Genomic DNA, 24,133 nt, shown 5'->3' on the forward strand with positions numbered 1-24,133 from the left:
GTCAAAATCAAAAACACGGGGCACGCAAGGCCCATAGACGCGAACGCGCTATAACAAACTGAAACTCTCCTGGCCGCCGGTGGCGCCGCCAAAAATTGGTTTTCTTTGCTGTCAACATTCAGGTTGTCTTTTGTCTGCCTTGCTTGTGTGATAAAAGTGCACTATCGGTTTCAATACCAAGCTTACGTCAATATTGAACCGTGCAACCTTCCTTTGTCAGCATCAGAGATTCGTGGCATCCATGTAGGAAAGAAAATTCCTCCAGGGTGGCGTCTTTTGTCCTATCACGTCATCACGCTTGTACTTCTGAGATTGGCCTGTAGCGGCAATACCTGTATTTTGGTTCTTGCTATTTTCTACCTACAAGAGCTTTGTTTTCAATAAAAGTGGCGTTTTTGTGATCAGGAGCTGGTATTCTCTTGATACAAGCCAACTGCAATTTCTCCTCAGTGTCCCTCTTAAACGATGCGCCACTGCCCTGCGATGGCTGGTGCTGCCGCCGGTGGGGCTTGTGCGACCCACATTTCTCTTCCCGGTCTACCTCTCGCGTCCAATCATTAATTTAACTGCCATCTTTCGCGGAGGTCTGTTTGCTCACAGTCTGGTGGGTTGGTTGTGATGGCATCAGAAGGTCACGTGACCTTGATGGCCCATCTAGCTTGCCGGAGCGAGCGGTTGCTCTGGCCGCTCCGGCTACGAGGGTACAAATGGCCGCTGCCGACGCCGGACAATTTTTTTCGACATGGTATGAGTAACGCTCTCGCGTTAAAACAAATATTCGTCCTTTAACCTGGCACTCTTAAATTACTGAATTTTCGCTACATACGTAAAGAAGGGGCTCACTGCTTTGTTATTACTTTTGTTTAAAATGTATATAAATTTTGGCGCCTTCTCGTTCAATGCACAGTGTTCAAAGCACGCCTTTTCTGGGCTGCAAAAAGAGAGCGGAACTAATTAAAACCCGATTTGAAGTAAATTTTCTTTGCTGTCTACTGTGCTAAAATCTATACACTAGTGATGGTTCAGTTCCTGCTAACCCATGGTTGCGCCGCACTGTGCTCTGGTGTGCTCAGCATCAGCAATTAACGCATCTAGCTTTTAAAATATGCCACGAACACAGTGTGCATTTTTATAAGTGCTCCACCCCTGGCGGCAAAAGGAAGATAAAGCAAAACTTGCGCCGTGGAGCGACTTACATACTGGCGAGCTTTACTGTCCGCTCTTCTAAGAGACGCACTTTGCGAATGGCGCATGAGATTGTCAAGGTTGTTGGGCTAGAGCACCTATGCTAGTCATGCATTTGAAACATTTAGAATGTATATGGCTGTTACTGATGGCCAGCTACAAATCTCTAATGACAACCGCAAGCCTTAATGTAACTGTTTGGAAGTTACCTGGTTGAATTTTAATAACCAGCTAATTAGGGAACAAAACTCCATATTTTCTGGCGGCCGCCTGTACTTACATACTACGCCTCAAAAACTATTTTCGTACGTCAGATAATAAAAGCACCTCTTTGAAAGTTAGTGCCGGATTTCGCTGATCCACCGGCTGTGAACTCATCGTACCAACAACTTGTCCCTGGGATAAGGTGTGCCCACTCCTGGAGCAGGATGGCACTAAAGGAGACGAACTAGAGACTGATTGGTTCTTCAGTGGATGCAGCCAGGACTAATGATGATGAAGCTGGTAATGGTGATGTGCCAGGAAGGTTGAAACTTTCACCGATAGCTGCGGCTAAGTGATTGATATGGGCGACGTACAAGACAGTCTTTTAAACAGAGCTATTAATAACTGCTAGGCCTTTATACCTGACCAGGCAGTCACATCGATGTTTATGGGACTGTAAGCGGCACCTAGGTAACCAAGCCGCTGCATGCGCTGATGTATCTATACGTGCAGTGGCCATTGTAAGCGCCGCCGCGGTGGCTGAGTGGTTATGGCGCTCGGCTACTGGCCCGAAAGACGCCGGATCGATCCCGGCCCTGGTGATGAAATTTCGATTGAGGCGAAATTCTAGAGGCCCGTGTACTGTGCGATGTCACTGCACGTTAAGAACCTCAGGTAGTTGAAATTCCCGGAGTCCTTCACTACGGCGTCTGTCATAGCCTGAGTCGCTTTGGGACGTTAAACCCCCATAAACCAAACCAAACCAGTGGCCAGTGTCATTCCAAATTTGAGGGCATGATAAAAGTGCGCCTCAAACATTGATGTGGCGATATAATGAGTTTCTGTTGATTGTCACAAGTTTTTCTCAAGGCAACGGTTTTAGTGAAAATGAAACATACGCCAAAAAGCTCAAGTCGTGCCTTCTCTTGCAAAATTTATTTACTGCTTCTCCGCTTTGCCTAATAATAATAGGAGATTTATTTGTCTTTGGGAGGACAGGCGGAGCGTATTATGCCCGAATAAAAAATAATTACCTTTTTTCATCCTAAATGTGCCCAGTTCGTAAACCGTAATTTCGCAGCGGCTAACAGTTGCATGCATGCAATAATTCTCTTGCTAGAAAAACTACGTGTGAGACTGGTCGGCATTTCGCTTTCGATATTATTGTCTTTCTTGGGGCACCCACTCACCGATGCGTGCCTATCGCGGCCATTTCCGTTGTCTCGAGAGTTCAGTGATTTCAGCGCTGCCTATACAGTCTTAGAAGCAACAAATATATAACACCCCTGCACCACGTTCAATTTCCTCCAAAGCACTTGGTTAAGTACCTCCTGTGTTAGCGAATATAATAGTAGTGTGCTCAAATTCAGCAACGTAAAGTGCACTCAGGTACGGAGAGTTTCTGCTACAAGATCTGATGTAACGTAAGCTGAGCCAACGATAGCATGCGTACTAGAGTTGTGGTTTGGGCTTGTTGGTGTGGTTGCATGGTTAGGCGGTGCAGTGAGAAACGATGACGACGAACAAAAAAGCGGACAGGACTGGCGCCGAACTCCTTACGGCAACGAACATGACAAGGTGCGTGTTATAGAGTGCGTTGATGCTCTACTTCGCTCTAAGGCGTCAGTCTCAAAAACTAATTCTGCCGTCATGCCCGTAGTCAAGCGCCTCAGAGAAAGCAGCTCTCAGGCATTGCGCAGCTGCAAAAAAGGTGAGTTGGTTATTCTCTCTGACCGCCTGTTTCACCAGAAAGCTGCAGCAGCGCTGGAAAAGAATTGCAGGACACCCAAGTTCTACCCCAACAAGCAAAAGTTAGCAGGTCTGACTTTTCTTAAGGGTTTCTATCGTGACAGCACAAGAATCGGAGCTGAGGAGGCTGAGAGCGCTTTCCTAGAAGTTTTATTTATGCGCAAGATCCAAAAGCCTGACTGTTCTTCAAGGACTATCCTGGGAGAAATGCACTTTGCAAGTAAGTCTGTGCCTTCTTGCCGCGCGACTTGATCATCATGATAGTGTCAGACTCGCTCCTAGTCAGTTCAGTGCCAGTCCTATCTGCTTTTTTTTCGTCCTCGCTGTTTCGGTCTGCGTTTCCTAATCATGCATATGTATCGGCTACTGCAATGATAGCGGAATTCCTGCTTTGTATGGAAGCTTCGCCAGATGACGCCTCCAACGCGCTTGGCGGGAGGTCATGACGAAGTGTAATTGACAGCACTTTTTTTTGGGGGAACCGAAGCTTCTCTTCATTTCATTTCATTTATTTCTTTTATTAATACCCTCAGGGGCGGTTGGCATTACAAAGGGGAGTGTAAAATGATAACACATTAAACAAAAGTAAGCAACGCTACAAAAAGTAAAAATTCTCTTAATTATACAGTGTTAGCTGTTGCATTTTTAAAACGATGACGGTCTTCAATGGCGTCGATAAGTCCGGGATCAAATCCTCTGATGCGCGGGGAATTAAACTTTGGGAACAGGCATTAGTACGGCAAGAAATAATACTAACTTTGTGAGAGTGGTCAACGCGGCAGACTGATAGGACAGATTAGAGAATAGTTCACTGCGCAGGTGGGTGTTATGGAAGTATATGTTCTAAAAAAGGCAAAGGCGAGAATTATAGCGAGAGGAAAGTGACGGTAGACTTAAGGCGTGCTTCATAGTAGAGATATTGGTAGTTCGATTGAAGTTATGAAGAATGAATCGAGTAGAATTATTCTGAACAAATTGGAGTGAGTTAATTAGCTTAGCACAGCTCGGGTCCCATACAGAGGAGGCTTACTCAACTTTAGGGCGGACTAATGTTTTTTAAAGGAGCAATTTTAGGGATACTGGGGTAGAAGAAAAATTACGTCGCAGATATCCGAGCATACGATTGGCTTTAGATATTATATGGTTAATATGAAGGGACCATGTTAGGTCGGACGTAATATGTACGCCCGGGTAGCGGTAAGATGCTACTGACTCAAGGATAGTGTTAAGAAGGTAAGCAGCTAGACTTGACTCTCTACGGGATATACGCAAGACATTACATTTATTGATATTAAGTGACATGAGCCAGTGACTGCATCAATCGAAAATAGCGTTAAGATCAGTTTGTAACGTGTTAACATCCTGGTCACTAGTAATTTCTCTGAGCACAACACAGTCATCGGCAAACAGATACATGTTAGAAGCAGCGTTCTGGGGTAAGTAATTAATGTATATTAAGAAAAGAAGGGGACCCAAAACCAAGCCTTGAGGCACTTCAGAGTTGACCGCGCTAGAAGATTAAGTATGATCGTTACAGGATGCAAACTGAGAACGATGACAAAGGAAGCGTTCTAGCTACGTAATAATTTTGGGGTGAAGGTTTAGCTGCGCTAATTTTAAGAGTAGTAGTTTGTGCAAACTTTGACGAATGCCTTGGCAAAATCTAAGAAAATACGAGAACAGAAAACTGGGCGAGTGGGAATGGATTCATCTTAAATCAGCGCGAAACACATAGGAAGAAACACGAGACGACACGAGCGCTTGTGTCGTCTCCTGTTTTTCCTATACGTCCTATGTTTCGCGCTGCTTAAAGATGAATCTAAAAAATACAATCGGCAAGGAAGCGTCGGTCAAAATTAGGTGGAGCTTATGCGTAAAGGTAATGAGTTGCGTTTCACAAGACAACGTTTTTCGGAAGCCGTGTTGTGCTTGTGAAAAAACGAAGTTGAATCCAGAAAGTGGAAAATTTTCGAGTAAAACATGCGCTCTAAGATTTTGTATGGGATACTGGTAAGTGATATTGGGCGGTAATTATATAGGGAAGCGGTACTACCGGATTTATGACGTTGAACCACCTTCCGAATTCGCTAGTCGCCAGGACATTCACCTCTATCAATGCACTGTTGAAAAATTAATAACAAACACAGTGAAGAGTAAACCTTAGTGCACTTCAGAAACCTGGCATTAATAAGGTCAACACCTGGACTTTCAGACACCTTCAAAGACTCAATTATGCTCTCGATACCACAACTATTAATAACAACTGAATTCATAGGGAAATAAATGTACAAGGCCGGATTCGGTAAAATGACCCATCACAAGAGAAAATTTTTTGCAAAATATATCATTCAAAATGGTTGGACATTCAGACTCAGTGATAGAAGCTCCACTTGAATCAGTTAGTGTTATGGAGGTATGGGAGTCACGTTTGTTAAGGATGCTTCGAACGTTAGCCAGAAGAACAGATAAAGTTGATTTGGAAGATTGCGCATCACGTCCCCTCGCGTGGCCCTAAGGGGACACAGCTTTCGACTCATCTGAAATATTGTCGACAGGGCTTTGTTGAGGCAGCTTCTTAACGCTGTGTATTTTACAGTCGTACGCGTAGCATTCTTTGTTCACAAGCAGCTTCTTGTACCTCAACTGATAATTAGGGGATTGTGGCAAGGATATGGCGAATTCCACAAGTGTTTCTCACCTGCCGTGTGGAAGGAGAAAAATCTAAGGTCACAGAAACTTTTTTCTGGTTTTAGGTCTCCGCGCGACAACAGAACTACATTTTTAGTTCTAAATTAAGAGAATTTGACGATTAGGGGTTGACTGATGGCGAAAAACTGCCGATGCGTTTGGCACGTTCAACAATATCTGGCGTGAATTTATCCTCTGTATCTTTCCACGATTCAGTCTCGTCAGGAGTACCGTGATAAATCAGGCTATTTCATCGGGCTGTGTCTTCACAATGGCCCAGGCGAGACTTAACGCTGTCTTGCTGGAGCGCTAAATGGCCTACTGTGCTCTGATCGGCTGCAAGGCTTTCTTCGAGGTTGTTTATGGAGTGGGCTTTTTCTTCCAGGGCCTCAAGACGTGCGTAAATATTCTCAAGCTAAGCCTCAATATTTAGTTGGGCCGTTTTAATATCTTTAACGTAGGACTGAATTTCAACCTGACCTTTTTGAAAAAACCGTTGTTTGAGAACTTACTTTTTTAAGCATCTCAGTAACAGCTGATAATTGATCGGATTGATTCTCGGTTTGAGAGCGGAGATTCGAGAGGCCAGGATTGCGTTTAACATCACCAGAAAGAAGTAGCAATAACACTTCAGCACATTCGCGCATAAGTGCACAAAACGTTTGTGAGCATGGGAGCACGACTAGACAACGATTGGTGCACTTTTTTGCATAAAGTGTAGAACTGTCACAGACCTGTGGGGCGAACAAAAGAAGATTGTGAGCCATGCTGCTGTGTGTGCTGCTCCCATGCTCACTGAAGGCGAAGGTGCTCCGGGGGTCGCTTAAATCCATGGCCAGTGATGCTGTCGCTGTCCGTGATGCCGCTTTGTCGGCAAAGAGCACGGTTGAGGAAGGCCGGTAGTAGCAGGAAATGTCTATTGGATTTCCGCGACCAAACATGCTGGCAATATTGTGAACGGTTGTGAGCGTGAATTCACCACAAGATTAAGGATGTTAACAGCACAGTACCAACGTCAGCATAGCCTGCAGGGCGAAAAAAAGAAGATTGTGAGCCATGTTGCTGTGTGCGCTGCTCCTATGCTCACTCATATCGTCGCGAAGGTTCTTTCCAGGTGCATTCATGGCTTCCCACGGTGGCCTTTGCCTGTAAAAGCTAATACCACACGAGAACTTCGCAACCCTTTCGGGATTTTGGTATCAGAACTAAAAACGACATAAGCCGCGACTCGGGACAATCGCACAGTTGGTTAAGGCTGAAAGCTAAATTTGGTGATAGTGACGTGCGTTCACAACATCAGAATCTGTAGCCGTTATCCAGGACGAACTTTCTTACAAATGAGTGCGTTTGTATATAACTCGCAGCCGACAGTCCTAGAATATAGCGACATACTGGAAGTAATTCGATGAGAGTACGGTGCAACTGTGGACTAAAAGGAAGCACATACTTCAGTCTGAATGTATGGCTAGTGAATTACCCAAGGAAAAGATTTTCCGATGCTGTGACGTTCCTTGTGTGTGCGACGAGGGTCCGCGTTCGACGGCGCGGCGTAGACGGAGCCCCCAGTGGCCGCAAAAGCACTCAAGAGAAAGCAATTGAACTGGAAGAGAGGAGATCGATGACAGCCGGTCTCGTTTTGGAAGCAGCCAGCACACATGTTTCTACTGTATATGGCTGCAAGCAACTTGAGTGGGATTGCTTTCGGGCCTGCCGCCATGGACCGCACGGAGAAGACCCAGGTGGCAGCTGCGTCTAATTACCAAGCCATACTCGTTGACAGTGAACGACCAAAACGAACGGGTTTAAGCACAACCGGACCCCCTCTCCATAGAGTCGGCACGTGTCGAACGCCGCCGCCGCCGCCGCGGGGAGACGGGCGTTATCTTCCCCAATTGCCGTGACCGTGCCGGGGACAAAGGGCATCGTTTCGGCGGGCCTGGCCCCGTGACAAGACGGCGGGCATCATCACCAACACTCCCGAGCACATCCTAGGACAAGGGACCACTTTCCCGGCCTTTTAATGACCTCGCGTTCCGGCCTTGAGTGGCGAGTGTCATTTGATCGAGAACGGAGGGCGGTGACCCGCGGGAACCGTCAGCGGGCCAGAGACCGTCTACCACAGCCGACGCTACCTCGACGACAACCTTTTTTCCCTCGGACTCAACACGTGACGGGGGCGAGACCATAAGTGCGGTGGTGTGTTTGTGCGCCCAAGTGAAAGCCCTAGGCCCCTCCCACTCCGGCGTGGGCGTCCTCAACCTGGGGAATGTGGGGAATAAGAAGGATATAAAAATCGACAAGGAGTACGGAAGAGAGAACGCTCAGGACGACATCGTACGCCAAGGGGGCCTTCAGCGCCGAAGCCCGACGGTGTGCAGCTTCTGCCAGCAACCGTTCGAGCTCAACTCCGGAGCCCCTCCATCGTTCCCATGAAGTCGTCGGCACGTAAGCTCGGACACCCCAGCCTCTGATGTATAATCATAATCATATATAATTATTGAATATATCTGTTTAAACTGAGCCATACGGTGTCTCTTTGCCTCTCCATCCCTGTGTGGACCTGCGCATTATGGTGGGTCGTCACACTGGTGTCAGGAGTGGGGTCTCAAAAGCAAATGTCCTCTGAATGCTGCGACATTCATGACTTCAAAATTGTAACCAAAAGGGAATCACGGGACTGATTGTGGGACGTTTAGCCTTATTTGAGAGTCTTGAGGCACCGGAGGGCTTGAGCGAAAGAAAAATGTCTGTATCCGAGGGAGCTCCCACTCCACCGCCGTCGCTCGGAGCATGCATGCTGGCATTAGGAAGCGTCATTCCGACGTTTACGGGAGATAAGACAGGGGTTCCAATCTGCGATTTCTTTTCCATGCTAGAAGAGATTGGGAAAATGGGGGGATGGTCCGATGCTCAAATGCTGGGAATGGCGAGGTGTAAGATGGCAGGAGCTGCTCATGATTTTGCATGGCGAGACGAAGAAGTAAAATCCACAAAATCATTTGCGGAATTTAAGAAGCTCGCGTTTGAGCATTTCGACACTGAACCACGTCACGTGCGGGAACAGAGGTTCAGTGACGCCGGACAGATGGTAGGGGAGGACGTGCGAACGTTTGCGTCGCGGCTTCAGCGCCTAGCACGCGATACGTTAAGCAGGGAGGAGGAGGGAGACCAGCTAAAGAAGAAATACGCGGAGGATCTACTTAAAGAGGAAATGACCGCTTTGTTCGTGGCTGGTCTGCAAGACCCCGTGCGCCGGTTCGTGCTCTCGCGCAAGCCGAGCAATTTCGACCAAGCCGTGGCGGCCGCATTGGATGAGGAACGAAATGAGGCGTTAACGACAGCCGCAGCGAGAGTACGCGTCATAGAGAGACCGGTGCTCAACCCTGAGGTTGCTCTCTTGATAGAGCGGTTAGATATCTTAGAACAGCTGCTATCTCAGCAGGTGGAACGCCAGGTTGAAGCGCGCGCTCAACAGCGCACATTGGCTGGAAACCGGAGACCGCCACAAAGCTACAGGCGCGGTATGCGAGATTTTGAAGAAATCGTATGCTTCGCTTGCCAGGGTCGCGGACACATCGCCAGGTTCTGCCAAAACGTGCGCCGTGGGGAGCCACAAAGAGAAGCAGGCGAGACACGCCCTAAGCAAGCCTACAGCGGGGCTCCAGATACCGAGACAAAAAACTAGATAGTCCTCCCCATCCTGAGGAGCGTGGGGAGGGAACAGTGGATGATGAGGTGGTGGTGGTTTGTGTGGCCGACGAGACATGCCCTGTTGTGTGTTGCAAGTTAAATGGTTGTTGCATGGATTTGTTGATAGATACGGGGTCAAAGGTGACATTGCTTAAGGAGAGCAGTTTTAACACCCTTCGAAGGAAGGGGGACCGCGAGGTGTTGGAAGCGTCTGGTGGTATGGCAACCAAATTTGTAGGCATAACGGGGGATCCTCTTGGCATTAGTGGACTCTACCGGTTACACTTCTCTCTCGGCGGAATTGCATTGGAGCACCCCTGCTACGTATGCCCGGACACGGTGTCTCTGCCAAACGGAGTGTCAGGTATATTAGGGCAGGATTTTTTGATAAAAGGGAAGGTAGTAGTCTCATTCTCTGAGGAAGAGGTTAATGCGGGCGGCTCAAAAGTTCTGTTTTTAACAGGAGAGGGGCTGAGATTCGCATTACCGATATTGACACCCGTCAAACAGTTGGGATCATTGGAGAAGGTATATTCGCGGGCTGCCGTCCGGCTGGTCGATGAGGCGGTCGTCCTTCCTTGGTCGGAGCACATTTTGTACGCGTGTGCGCCTTCAGATGTAGAGAGCGGCGCCGTGGGAGTGCTTGAGCCGGTCGACTCTCTCAGCAATGGCCTGAAGGCAGCCGCGTGCCTCGTGACAGTTAATGACGCCCACAACGTGCCCCTACGGGTGGATAACTGTAGCCAGCAGCCACTGAGCCTTCCCAAGAACAAAACATTGGCTTTCTTCACCTCTGCGTTAGAGAAACGTGAGCCCACCGATACGGTACTCGCAACTGTAGAGCATGCTAGTCCTTCGGCTGCTCCAAAGGCGTCGTTCGATCTTTCTCACGTAAAATCCAGAGAGAGGGAGGCTCTGGCTGGTTTGCTGAACGACTACTCGGAGGTATTCGCCGCGTTCAACCTGGATTTGGGCTGCTGTGGCGTTATAAAGCACAGGATAGAAACCGGCACTTCATCGCCTGTTTACCAGCGTGCGTACAGGATTCCTTACTCCCAACGGGAGGAGATGGAGCGGCAGGTGCAGGACCTGATTGATCACGGCATTGTCGAACACTCAAAGTCACCCTGGGGAGCACCAGCACTATTGGTGGAAAAGCCAGATGGCTCGTATCGATTGGTAGTGAACTACCGCAAACTAAATGCCGTAACTCGCATCAATCCATACCCCATCCCCAATATACAGGAGACGCTTTCTCAGCTGGGCTCTGCCAGGTACTTCACGGTAGTGGACATGGCGGCGGGATTCTGGCAGATAGCAATGGATCCGGCAGATGCCGAGAAAACGGCATTCAACACGCCCTCAGGGCACTATGAATGGAAAAGAATGCCGATGGGTCTGGCCAACAGACCTGCTGTCTGGCAGAGAACCGCTGATGTTATCCTGGCAGGTCTCCTGGTGAGGCTGTGCTTCGTGTATATGGATGACATAATCATATAGAGTGACAGTTTTGAGAACCATTTGCGCAATATTGAGCAGATTTTGGTGCGACTAAGAGGAGCGGGTCTCAAGCTGAAGCCCTCTAAGTGCCAATTCCTCAAAAACGGGGTGAAATACCTCGGACACGTTGTTCCAGCTGACGGCGTGCGACCGGACCCTGAGAAACTAAGGTGTGTCTCGGATTTTCCATCCCCGACTAGCGTCCGCCAGGTCCGGCAGTTTCTCGGCCTGATCGGTTACTACTGAACGCACATAGAGGAGTTCGCCAAGCTCGCTAAGCCGCTCGCTGCCTTAACAGCCAAAAATGTCGCCTTTCGCGGTGACGAAAGCGCGGAGGATGCTTTTGGGGCCCTGAAAAGGAAGCTAATGAGTGCACCACTGTTGCGCCACCCGGATTTTAATTTGCCCTTCGTTATGGCCACAGATGCGTCAAAGTTCGCAGTTGGTGCCGTGCTATCTCAGGTTATCGAGGGCAAAGAACATCCCGTTGCTTTTGCTAGCCGACAGCTGAGCCCCACAGAGCAAAAGTACGGAGCTACGGAAAGGGAGTGCCTCGCCGTTGTCTGGGCAGTAAAGCACTTCAAATGCTACCTTTACGGCCGCAAATTAAAGCAAGTCACAGACTGCCATCCTCTTAAATGGGTGATGAGTGTCAAGGACCCTAGCTCGCGACTCGCTAGATGGAATCTACACCTGCTGGAATACTGCTTTGAAGTGGAGCACAAGTCAGGAAAGACACATCTGAATGCTGATGCACTCAGCCGCACAGCTGCCGTGGCAGCTATAGATGCATTTGTCCCCGTAGTCGACCCCGCCGAATTACGCACAGAGCCGTGCAAAGATCCTGACCTGAAGCGAATAATCGAAAGCTTAGAGGGCGCACCGTCTCACCCCGAACAGCTAGGTTATTTCATTGGCAAAGACGGCACCCTGTGTCGGCGCACGAGGCCAACCAGGAAAGGGAGACCAGAGAAAACCGCTTGGGAGAGAGTCGTCATACCTCGGTCGTGGACAGAAAGGGTTCTTCGCGCGTTTCACGATGCGCCATGCGCCGGTCATTTTGGCGTAGCGAAGACACGCAGGCGTGTGGAGCGTTTGTACTTTTGGAGTGGCATGCGACAGGATGTTAGAGACTACTGTGCGAAGTGTCATTCCTGTCTCGAAAGAAAAACAGCAGAGGGACGAAGACCAGCTCCAATTCAGCCGTTCCCTGAGGTTCCGGCTCCCTTCGAGAGGACAGGTATGGACATAATGGGCCCATTGCCCACGACCACTTCCGGAAACAGGTACATTTTAGTATTTGTCAATCACCTTTCAAAACACGTGGAAGCGGTAGCACTCCCAGATCAGAAGGCAGACACGGTTGCAAGAGCATTTGTCGAACAGATCGTGCTCCGACATGGACTCCCGAGGCAACTCTTGGCAGATCGGGGAACAAACTTCGTGTCGCAGCTAATGAGGAGAGTTTGCGAGCTGCTTAAGACCGCTAAGAAGCAGACAACACCGTACCATCCGGCTTGCAACGGCGCGGTGGAGCGACTGAACCAAACCGTGGCCGGGTTCCTGTCGCATTTTGTTTCGCGCGACCAGCGGGACTGGGACTTGTGGCTCCCGTATGCAATGTTTGCCTACAATTCCGCAGCACATGAGAGCACGGGCCAATCGCCATTCTTTCTTCCCTACGGCCGAGACCCGGACCAGCCTAGTGAAGTGCCAGAGGGCCCCCGTCGTGTCCCGTACGCTTCACTGGACGACTATAGGGTTGAGCTAGAATCGCGCTTGCAAGTGGCGAGGGACATCGCAAAGGAGGCCTTAAAGAAAGCAGCGAAGCGCAGGAAGGAGGTGCACGATCGCAGTGCTAGAGACGCGCCATTTGATGTGGGGGACAGCGTGTACATTTAAAACTGCCAAAGGCAGATTGGGCTAGCTCGTAAGTTCCAGACGAAATGGAGAGGACCGTGCGAGGTTGTCGAGAAGCTTTCTCCGGTAAACTTCAGAGTCCGAGACATGAACTGGCGCTTGATAAGGATGCACGCAAATCACCTCAAGTCGGCACCGGTTCAGTATTCACGAAATGAGGAAAGGGAAAGCGCGGATTTTGATGGGGACAGAAGTGAAGCGGAGCGCGCAGATAGTTCGCAAGAAACGCCCTCTCCTGCATCTGTTCGGACCGAGGTGACGGCCGGAATGCCACCGGATTTACTTCATGCATTGCTAGAAGAAGAAGAAGAAGCGCGCGAGGTTGCCGCGCAGATAACGCCAGGAAAGGCTCCTGCCACGAGCCCTCGCGAGTCTCCAAGCAGACAAAGGGTCACAAACTTACTTGGTATTACTCATGAAGGCCGACATCCTCTGCGAAATCGGAAAGCTAAGTCGGACTAATGGCGTAAACAGAGCGGAGTTGTGAACTGGTTAGAATTGTGTAATACCGCAGCTCATAACATTGCTATGTGCTTATGTGCTAAGATATCGGAGTTGGTAGTTAAACCTTTCTGTCATTAAGTAACACCTTCACAGGAAAGCATGCGGAGCGCATGCAGAACCTGCCCTACTTTCTTTCGTTATCTATATTTTGTCTGTGCCGTGATCGTGCTAGAAGTGGGAGCTCCTTTGTAACTGTGGTAAATTTATTTCGTCCAGTTTGGACTGGAAAGGAGAGGCTTGGGTGCTGAGTTTCTTGTTTGTCTGTAAAAGAAGATCAGTGCTGCCTCTGGAGACGCCAGTTATGACAGCTGAGGCATATGGTGTTGTGCAGTGATGTTGAGTGCAGCGAAAAGTGTTTTGTCGGACGCACTGTGCAAGGCGATGCAGAAAGAGAAGGGGAGCTGCTTGGACTCAAATGCTCTCAGAACATTCTTCTGGAGGGTGAGCGAGTGTGACGTTTCTTGTGTGTGCTACGAGGGTCCGCGTTCGACGGCGCGGCGTAGACGGAGCCCCCAGTGGCGGCAAAAGCACTCAAGGGAAAGCAATTCAGCTGGAAGAGAGGAGATCGGCGACAGCCGGAGTTAAACTTTCCTGCCTTCCTACTGATGGGAACGGCGGTTAGCAGTACGAAGAGCACTTCAGGTCTTCGTCCGGCGACACGTTGCCGGTTGGGGCAGCAATTCCAACTTCTCAAAGCAAAACTTATTTATTAAAGACGGGATTGAAATACAAGGTGGTGATGACAAGGCAGTTTAAAGAAAAGGCTGATAAAAACGGCCGCGCTTGAGACTCGGCGCGCTCGTCCCATGTCGTCGTTTCCCGCGGGTTTTAACCACTTCGATAATTGGGCGGAGCTTGAGTAATCTAGCTCTCGCCCAATTTGGACCAATAGCAAAGCAATTGCATCGTATGTACTAGTGGGCGGAGCCCAGGGCTCGCCGATCCGAGCCCAGTGGAATGCGCAGCTTGCTGCATGCGCATTCGATCCACCAGTTGCCACGCATCGGGACAGAAAGGATTAGTGCCCGAGCCCAGTGGAATGCGCAGCTCGCTGCATGCACCTTCGATCCACCGGTTGCCACGCGTCGGGACAAAGGATTAGTGCAGCCTCTCACCCAAAGCGCGGGCGTCACGCCTCGACGTACATTCCTCGATTCCCCCCACCCCCCGGGCATGATCGCTCCTGGTAACAGGTGCGGGGGGGGGGCATCGGCCCCGTGGGCTTCCACTTAACAGCCGGTCTCGTTTTTGAAGCAGCCAGCACACATGTTTCTACTGTATATGGCTGCAAGCAACTTGAGTGAAATTGCTTTCGGGCCTGCCGCCATGGACCGCACGGAGAAGACCCAGGTGACAGCTGCGTCCAATTACCGAGCCATACTCGTTGACAGTGAAAGACCAAAACGAACGGGTTTAAGCACAACCGGACCCCCTTTCCATAGTGTCGGCACGTGTCGAACACCGCCGCCGCCGCCGCGGGGAGACGGGCGTTATCTTCCCCAATTGCCGTGACCGTGCCGGGGACAAAGGGCCTCGTTTCGGCGGGCCTGGCCCCGTGACAAGACGGCGGGCATCATCACTAACACTCCGGAGCACATCCCAGGACAAGGGACCACTTTCCCGGCCTTTTAGTGACCTCGCGTTCCGGCCTTGAGTGGCGAGTGTCATTTGATGGAGAACGGAGGTCGGTGACACGCGGGAACCGTCAGCGGGCAAGAGACCGTCTACCACAGCTGACGCTACCTCGACGACAACCTTCTTTCCCTCGGACTCAACACGTGACGGGGGCGAGACCATAGTGCGGTGGTGTGTTTGTGCGCCCAAGTGAAAGCCCTAGGCCCCAACCACTCCGGCGTGGGCGTCCTCAACCGAGGGAATGTGGGGAATAAGAAGGATATAAAAATCGACAAGGAGTATGGAAGAAAGAACGCTCAGGACGACATCGTTCGCCAAGGAGGACTTCAGCGCCGAAGCCCGACGGCGTGCAGCTTCTACCAGCAACCGTTCGAGCTCAACTCCGGAGCCCCTCCATCGTCCCCATGAAGTCGTCGGCACGTAAGCTCGGACACCCCAGCCTCTGATGTATAATCATAATCATGTATAATTATTGAATATATCTGTTTGTTTAAACTGAGCCGTACGGTGTCTCTTTGCCTCTCCGTCCCGTGTGGACCTGCGCATTATGGGGTGTCGTCACAATGCGGTGCTCTTGTTACGGCACGGCAGTTACCGCGATTTTTTTCTGTGGCAGTCCTCTTTTTTTAGCCGCGCTGTTTACAGTAACTAATACATACAGTAATTAATAGGCAGATAGTAGAGGCATTTTTCATTCATAATGCCGGTGGCACGTGCGTGAGCATTCCCTCTATCGTACCGCAAGAGCGCCAAATTTCAATATTAGATGGTCATTTGTGGACGTGTCCGGGTTTCTTTTTCCTGTTTTCCTGCATGTATATAATTCCCTTGTTGAGTGAATAAACCTTCAGTTTAAAGTTAATGCCTCTTTTTTCTTCTTCTCTCCCGCCTTCGTTGTTTAGCGCTAGGATGTATAGTTCAATCAAACTAGCCCAACTGTCCGTTATCCTAAGCCACGCAACATGCTTCGCAATAAAAAAACCTCATAGATGGTACCGTTACGACTGCGTAAAGCGAACGATTAACTTATCTGCGTGTGAACACTAATGATATTTTCACATGGGCTCCTCTCGGACGCTCGAGTGCTCGCGAGATTTGTGAGCCTACAGTGGCACACCCGGGCGCGCTGTAGCCCGACAAGGTAACGTAGCTACTTTTTTCCCACGGTCGTGGCTCCACTATAGAATCCACAAGAGAAGGACGAAACGACTAGGCTGTGTGGTGATTATCGAGTATAGCTGAACGTTCTCAATTCAGTTGTAAGGAATCTGGTTTCCTGAACCCAGTCGGAATTCATTCACCGCCGTAGCGGTCAAGAGTTAAACGCACCGCGATACTATCGGCGCAGCATCTTGGAATGCTGCCAACTTATGCGCTGTGTACGGCTACAACAATGAAGCGAAACGAGCTAAGAAATGCCAACGCTTTCAAAATTGTCCCAACGTCGATTCCTGTACCTGAATACGTCTTCACGTGGCGCAGTGCCGGCGCTACCTGGGATACTGCCCACAGCGGGACGGGCTGCTCGACATGCTCACGGGTGTTGAGACGCTGATGCTCTTCGGGCGCCTCCGGGGCTTGCCTCTGACGCCCCAATACCTGAACGCACTGCTGTGCATCTTCCGGCTGAGTAACATCTCACACTACCTCGTCGGCACTTACAGGTGCGAAGCTAGGCATAAAGGCATCTAAATCGCAGGCTACTGGTTGAATGGCGCTATTCTTCCACGGACGTGGCTCTCAGCATCGACTCCATAAGAGAAGTTGAAAATGACTATGTTTTGTGGTTACCATCGAATGTATATGAGCTTTCTCAATGCAGAAGGAAACTGGTTTACTGACCACAACCGCAATTCACTGAATTCGTTTTCAGAGCTTCTGCTACCATAAATTCTAAGGAAGCAAAGTTACCTTGCCTAGGTGATACAGCGTGAAAGAAGAAACCCGAAGACGAAAGGAAGAAGGGACAGGAAGGTTCCTTCTTTTTTTTCGCCTTCGGGCGTCTTTCGCGCATTTTCACATATGTAAGAATGAACCAACTAGCCCAGCAAAAAGTACTACTTCTTGCCTTCATGATAGCATGAAGTGAATCCCGAGTTAAAACTCATAGTTACAGGCCCTGAGTATACATAAAATTCGCGCATTTTCTGATTCAAGTCTTCAATGTGACTGCGGAAAAAGGGATTACCGTAGTGTCCTTCCCGCTTTGCCTTCAACAGTTATCATAATTACATCAATATTTTGGAATGCAGTCGAGCTTTACAAGCCGGATGTCTCGTCGTTAAATTAAGCATCAAGTATTTTTATATTTTATTCCTCCAACGAGAATTTACTGCACACGACTGCGCCTGTTCTTTATTTGTTAAGATGCCTGATACCGCATTAATTTTGCAGGCCCCATAAGGCCATATTTCATAAATTCTTCGGCCCTGGAGGAGGTCTCGACGCCGCCGCGCAGACCTCTGCCATAGAATATTATCGGAAATTAGACAAAACACTCCGCTATTCCAAAACTACAATCTTTGTTGGCTGTCATTGCGTAAACACATCGACTTCGAGAAACCCGAAAATTTGCCTTAAACCTTCCTCTTACTTTCTGGCGGCTTCTTTCCTTCACTTCCTCGGCGCCTTTCTGTAGCGGCTGTGAAAATGAAACTCTGGAAGAAGATTGAAACTCTGGAAGAAGATTTAGGACGAATTTTCAAGTCAGCGCCGAACTTATAGAAGCGAACGGAAAATCACAAAATCGCAGCAAGAAATGGGCGCGCACTAAACCGCCGAAGCATTCTGCGTGACTCTTGTGGTTAGGCAGCTAAGTCTTGACAGCGGGATACGGTGATGCAGCCTGGATTATTTAAGGAAGGTGTTGGACACTGCGCATTGCAGCTACTATTCATACTCATGCTGTGCAACCGCGCTCCACCGGCTGACAAAATTATGAACGTGCGCACACGACTACTTCTCTTGGAAGAGTGCTCATTGGCTGCAGTAACCTGCGCGTTTTGCATAAATTCTATAATTAATGGGTGAAGTGTGGACGCACTCGTATAGTGTGTTATCAATATTCGTCTTTTGTAAAATTTTGCTATATGTTTTCGACTTCTTGCACTGGCGCAGGTCTCGCTCACTCAAAATAATACAGGTGTTAGGAGCAGCCTTTTATTTATTTTCGCTAATTTTCCAGAAGGCGCACTCACTCGAAAGGTACTCAGGGTGTAGCACCGTTATCTGTTCGCCATAGCGGTGTCGGCACCATACCGGGAACTACACACAACAAAGGACAGATGAGTGCGCCGGCGGTTGACGCATTATTTCGCCTTTTCACAGTGCCGGCAACCGGCGCAAGCTTTCCTTGTGCATCTCCATGATGGGAATGCCTCGTATGATTCTGCTGGACGAGCCGTACGCCGGCATCTCCACCACGGCGAGGAAGTTGATCGTCAACTACATCAGCACCCTGCAGCGAGTCAGCAAGATCTCCATTCTGCTCAGCTCGCACAGGTTGGCGTCACATTGTCTCCGACACTGTACCAGTTAAATTTTGGGAAGGCCAACTGAAGAATGTTATTAAAGATAAAGAAGAGTCACATTTTCATATGCCATCTATGGTATCAAAAGAGAGCTGGTTGCTTGCTAAACAAGCGTGGAAGTATCCTTACCCTTGTCTTTTCCGCAGTGTCTGAGGCAACTAGAGCCGCTCATAGCAAATAACTAATTCAAGCACAAGTTGTTTATTAATGTTTAAACACCTTAGTAGAAGCATTTATGTTACGTGTGTTATTAACATGCTTCGTTTCACAGTAAAAGCAGATGACTGCAATTATACAATAACTTTGTGCCCTATTTTAACAAAACAATAAGATTTATTACGCTTTCATTTCGCTTTCGAATACGTCACTCATTATCTATGTAGCCCTAAATGATCCAACGATGAACCAAATTAAAGGTCCAAAAATGTGGCTGTTAATGAACAGAAAAGTAAAAGGATCCTACTAATGTCGGCAGCCACAAACATAAAGTGTAGGTGTTAAGATTCTCTAAACGGCCAGCATTAAACCATGTTTGCTTTTCATTCCCTTGTCAACTTGCCAAACTCTACCATGTAAGCAATGCGGATTATTTTGTATAAAAGTCTCGAATAGGTCGCGGTATTACATTACAGATCACTTGCTGTCACAAGTCAGAGCTCATTCCAAATTATTTTTTTTCTGTTGCTACAGCATGTCTGACGTAGAATTCCTGTGTAACCGGATCGCCATCCTGGATGCCGGTCGGCTGCAGTGCCTCGGATCCCTGGCGCAGCTAAAGCAGAAATTCGGCAAGGGCTATACCATTACCGTCAAGACATACCCGGACAAAAAGCAGGATTTCGATTACCAACGGGATGTCGCCGACAACGTGCTCAAGAACTTCCCGCAGGCTGAAATAGTGCACACCTACGAGGTCCGTCGCCTATCCTTTTTTTTTCTATTATGCGAAGGGCCCAAATAGAAAAAAAAGTCGTTCAATTCTCGTTGAACAGACTTTTTCCGCTTATAACTGAATAACTGCCAGGCGTTCGTTGTTTATCCACCGTTTACTACAATGTTATTCTCTATAGCATTCGTTAGCTAGGCGGACGCCTTGATAAAAGTCATTACTACTAATGTCTTGGAGGTTTTAGTTACGTGGCTTTTTTAGCCTACTTCTGTTTGGACCGGTGAAACGGCGTCACGACTCTTGCTAAGGGGAGGCACTCTCCGTCGCTATCTTCGCCATCCCAGGGAGCACGCCGATAATGGCCCTGAACTGGTCGAATACCAGGGAAAATTGGCTCCAATAAAGGGCTATAATGGCATCTGACTGGGGCGCTACCAGACCCAATGTTTGAGCCAGTGCACCCCACTGGCTTTCCAATCAGAAGCCAGTAATGGCATACAAATTTCTTGATTGGCTTGAATGGCATTCCTTGGCTATTCGATATCAGTCATCCAAGATTCCTCATTGGCGTATATATCATAGGCAGCCGGCCAACCCAGCGGCTATCCAATATTTCTCTCTTAATCTTATCCGCTGTTTGTTTATCACAGACGTCCAGTGACACTCGCTGGCTACCCACTCTATCCCACCCAAGCTAATGCACTTGTTTTCGCCGAAGGCATCCAGCCACTCACTGGCTAGTGAATGTTTCCCACCCAAGTACACCCACTGGTCGTTCACCGCATTGCATCCAGGTACACTGACTTGCAGTCCCATTAATAGTTTCCCGACAATGCTTACCTAGCATTCTGTGCTTCGCGTTGTCAAATTCATCTATGACGAATGTTTCATTTTGGCAACCATCGTCTATGCAGTGAGTTTGTAAATGCCACATTCTATTGTTACATGCACTGAAAATGAGCAAACCGGCAATGAAGTGTAATGTTTGAACATTTATTAAAAACATAAAAAAGAGCCGCAGGTCTAGGCGGGTAGTGGGGGCTGTGTGGAAGCGATTAATTAGCCCTGTGGGGTCTTATCAGGGCTCGACCACCTCGTCAAAGACTCCGCTGCTGTAGCAGGGCCCGGGTTCGAGGGAGCGGCAGCAATGAGGGCAGGCCCAGGTGCAATCCCAGGCAGCTAGCACTTCAGCCATGAGCTTTTTGCGGCCGCCTACCCCAGTGAAGAGCTGCGTACGGCTGCCTGCCGGTGTATGCCGGGACAACCTAAACAGCTGTCTTCTCCTTTTCGGTGATGGCATCTGCACATAAAAACAGCAAGAGAAAACGTTATTTGAAAAAATGTATTTTGGACAATAGTAGCTAGGATAGCTAGTGCATGCAGTAAAGATTAGAAATAAAAATAGCACCTGTAGCCCCTCTGTAGAGGCTTGTCAAAATAAAGACTTTCTTGCTGAACTTGAGCTAGTCGGGAAGGCCCATAAAAGCCTTCCCTACACTAGCCGCAAAATCTGGCAGCTTGTGGACCCCTAGCTGGAGGCGCTGCCGGCGCTGAAAACAAGATGCAAATAATTGTGAATGACAATTTGAATCTCAGAAATAGAATAGAACTGCTGGGCTAGTTGGTGATGTATGTTAAGTCTTACAGTACAAAAAGGAAAAGGAACAGGCTTGAAGAACCAGGGCGATATTTCTCATTTTTTGCTAAAACATATCTGCGTGTCTCAAGCGTGTTTAAACGTGCAGCCGCTTTCTACCACCACCTGAGGGACCAGCGAAGCAGCCGGGCTTTGGAGGCAGAGGGGAAGGGTCAGAAAGGAAGGAAGGGGCCAAAAAATACCCCCTTGCCAGATTGTGCTGCTGTCTGGACACTAGACGCGAAAAAAAAAAGGACGTAAGGGAAAACAGAATAGATGCCCCAAAGAAAGGAAGATAAGAGAAAAAAATACAAAGGGGGAACAGTAAAAAAAAAAAAAAACAGACGGCAGAGGGCTGTAGCCCACGCATTCCATCTCTGGGGGAGGCAGGGACTGAACATACCGGCCGAAGGAATGGTGCCCTCCTCGGTCGCCGGCGGCCGCCCGACGAAAAGCGGAAGCTGCGTCGCCGCAAGCACGCTCGAAGGCGCGACGAGAGAGGGATTACATCGCCGGTATGATATACTTCACCTTGTATTAACAGAATGAAAGCGAAGTCCTTTCCTTGCTGCTACTGGCTCGCATTTCAGTCACCCTTCAAGAGGGGACCGCGTTGGTCTCTGAACGTTCGGCTGGAAATAAATTATTTCTTGAGTCAATATTTTTCAAACTTCCTTTTCCTTTCAAAAGTTACTTCAACCCTACGTCTGTTGCACAAAATCTCTGCTTCGATAGAACTTCGCCGAAGATGTACACCTCAAAAATTATATGCAACGTCCGCCGGTGCAGAAGGACCCATCGGTTTGCTGTCATTCAAGATGTGAATAGGAAAAGGAGCAAAAGTGAAGTGGCCCATGACAGCTGTATCCCATCTAAAGAGAAATGTCACTCGAGAGGAAGAATTTCTTGAATGATATGTAACGTCCACATGTGCGCAAAGACCAATCGGTTTCTGCAATTGAATAAAATCATGAGCAGTCTGCGATAGAATATAGGCATAAAAAATTCACCTACAGGGGGTGTTTCACCTGACTTTATGCAATTTTTAAAGTAGGCTTTAGGAGTTAGAAGAGTGCTTTTTCGGCATAATTTTGACAGTGGTGTAATGCATTAAATAAATGTTAAAAGCAGCTAATAGGTGGGCCGCTTAATTAAGATTGATAAGTTAGGCTTTTAACTACTACTGTTAAGCTTCGTAATTACTGAGAGGCGTGTAGCCCACCGTAAGTAGCTTCCATGTCAGATATTGCGGTTACCCTGGGCGCTCTGGCACAACATATATTTGTCTACATCGCATCAAATTACGTGCGCTTCCGAGAAGCTCATAGGAAAAGTAACTTCTCCAGCCAAAATAACAAAAAAACAGCCGAAAGTTGTTGGCCGAAGCGTCGAGGGTAACCACGTTTTGAAACTTAAAAAACTGATTTGAATCTTACTGAAGGTGAGTTTACCGCCTCTCAATAATTAAGGAGCCTAGCAGTAATACGGAAAAAGTTAATTATGCTATATTTGTTAACCAACCTGTCAGTTAGCATATCTTAGCTTTGTTCTGATATGTTACATCACTGAGAATGCTATGCCATAAAAAAAGTTATTGTGGCTCAAGAAGCCAATTTTAAGAATTGCTGAAAGTGTTATGTGTCCAGGTTGTGCGCGTGATTAGTTCATTTTAAAGGAATTAAATCACACACGTGCTGTGCGCGTGTGTGATTTAATTCCTCTAAAATGAACTAATCACGCGCACAACCTGGACACATTTCTTATTGTGTAAATAGTTTGTACATATTACTTCTCCCCCTGTCCTCTATTCCTGTCCCCTCACCTCTTTCATTTCATTTCTCCACTCTGCCTGCTGTCCTTTATTTCCGCTGCCCCAGCTCAGGTGCTTCAGTATTGATAGCAGATGCCGGGGCTAGCAAAAATCTTTTCCTTCCTTTTTACTATTATGTTAATAAAACCACTACCACCACCACCACGTGAGCTAACTTATAACGGTGTGTATTCTGCAGATTGCGGGTCTCTAGTTTATGTACGTGCGAAGCAATACCTAGAAAAATTAAAATAAATATACAAGAAATGTACTCACGTATCAACCAGATGTCCCCAAATGTTTGGCGATAGCTATTGAAAAAATATCAACTGCAGAAGGGAAAAACCGGGTTCGAAGGGCTGTGTGCTCCGGCAGTCAACCGAAGTAGAGGTTGCAGTGGGGCGCGGCAAGCCGTGAGAAATGGGCAGAGGGTGGAGAGAACACAGAAGCCTCAAGAAGCTCGCAATACCAAGAGAAAAGAATTTCGTTCTTTCGGACGATGGGGTGAAGGTGGTATGCGGCGCGGGCATTAACTTCTCTGTGACGAGGCGCCACGTTGAGAAGGGGGAGGGGGGGGGGATTGAAAGGATAGTATTGTGAAGGGCCCCTCCTGTGCCAGGAAGGAGGGGAAAAGGGCAAGAGGTAAACACGCGCGCGTTTCCTCGCGCGGTGCCGGGAGAAGGAGGTTGAAATGCAATCTAGGGAGGTCGTCAAGAAAAAAGGGCTGCAAGCGGCGGCAGCCACGCATAGCCCATTGAAAATGTTCGCAGAACAACACGTGTCCGCGGTACTGCCAGTACTGGATTCTCTCTAAGCGCTGTGCACTGCCATGAGGGCTAGAAAATAACTGTTTTGTGGGATATTTCTGAATTTTAAAACTTCACATGCGCATGAAAAAGAGGTTTTGGTACCCGCTAAAGTCGCAGGCTACTTGTTTTCGCAACGGGAGCTGCGACTAGCAATTAGCACACAAGACAGAACAAATGGACACGCTATAAATGCATACACACAGTGAATGAATAAGAATAACTTGAAATGAGTCAACATAATCACATTAATGAATAAATAAGCTATAAACAATATATAAATAAACAAAAAGCAAGACTCTTTGTAGTAATATGTGTATGTTAAGAACAAGGATATGCGCAAAACTGAATGCAATTTAAAAGGCATAACATTAAGGTTATGAACAC

General features: G+C 48.3%; 1 protein-coding gene across 1 annotated transcript in view; it reads left to right on the forward strand.

The window, feature by feature from the left end:
• The window catches only part of LOC144096657 (ATP-binding cassette sub-family A member 2-like), a 62,931-nt gene that overhangs the window by 34,118 nt on the left and 4,680 nt on the right, over window positions 1-24,133 (forward strand). The window contains exons 10-12 of the mRNA XM_077629488.1: window positions 16,558-16,739; window positions 18,403-18,576; window positions 19,296-19,518. Of these exons, the coding sequence (XP_077485614.1) occupies window positions 16,558-16,739; window positions 18,403-18,576; window positions 19,296-19,518 (579 nt within the window). The remainder of the gene's footprint in view (window positions 1-16,557; window positions 16,740-18,402; window positions 18,577-19,295; window positions 19,519-24,133) is intronic.

The sequence above is a fragment of the Amblyomma americanum genome, chromosome 7 (genome assembly GCF_052857255.1).
Source record: "Amblyomma americanum isolate KBUSLIRL-KWMA chromosome 7, ASM5285725v1, whole genome shotgun sequence".
Lineage (NCBI taxonomy): Eukaryota > Metazoa > Arthropoda > Arachnida > Ixodida > Ixodidae > Amblyomma > Amblyomma americanum.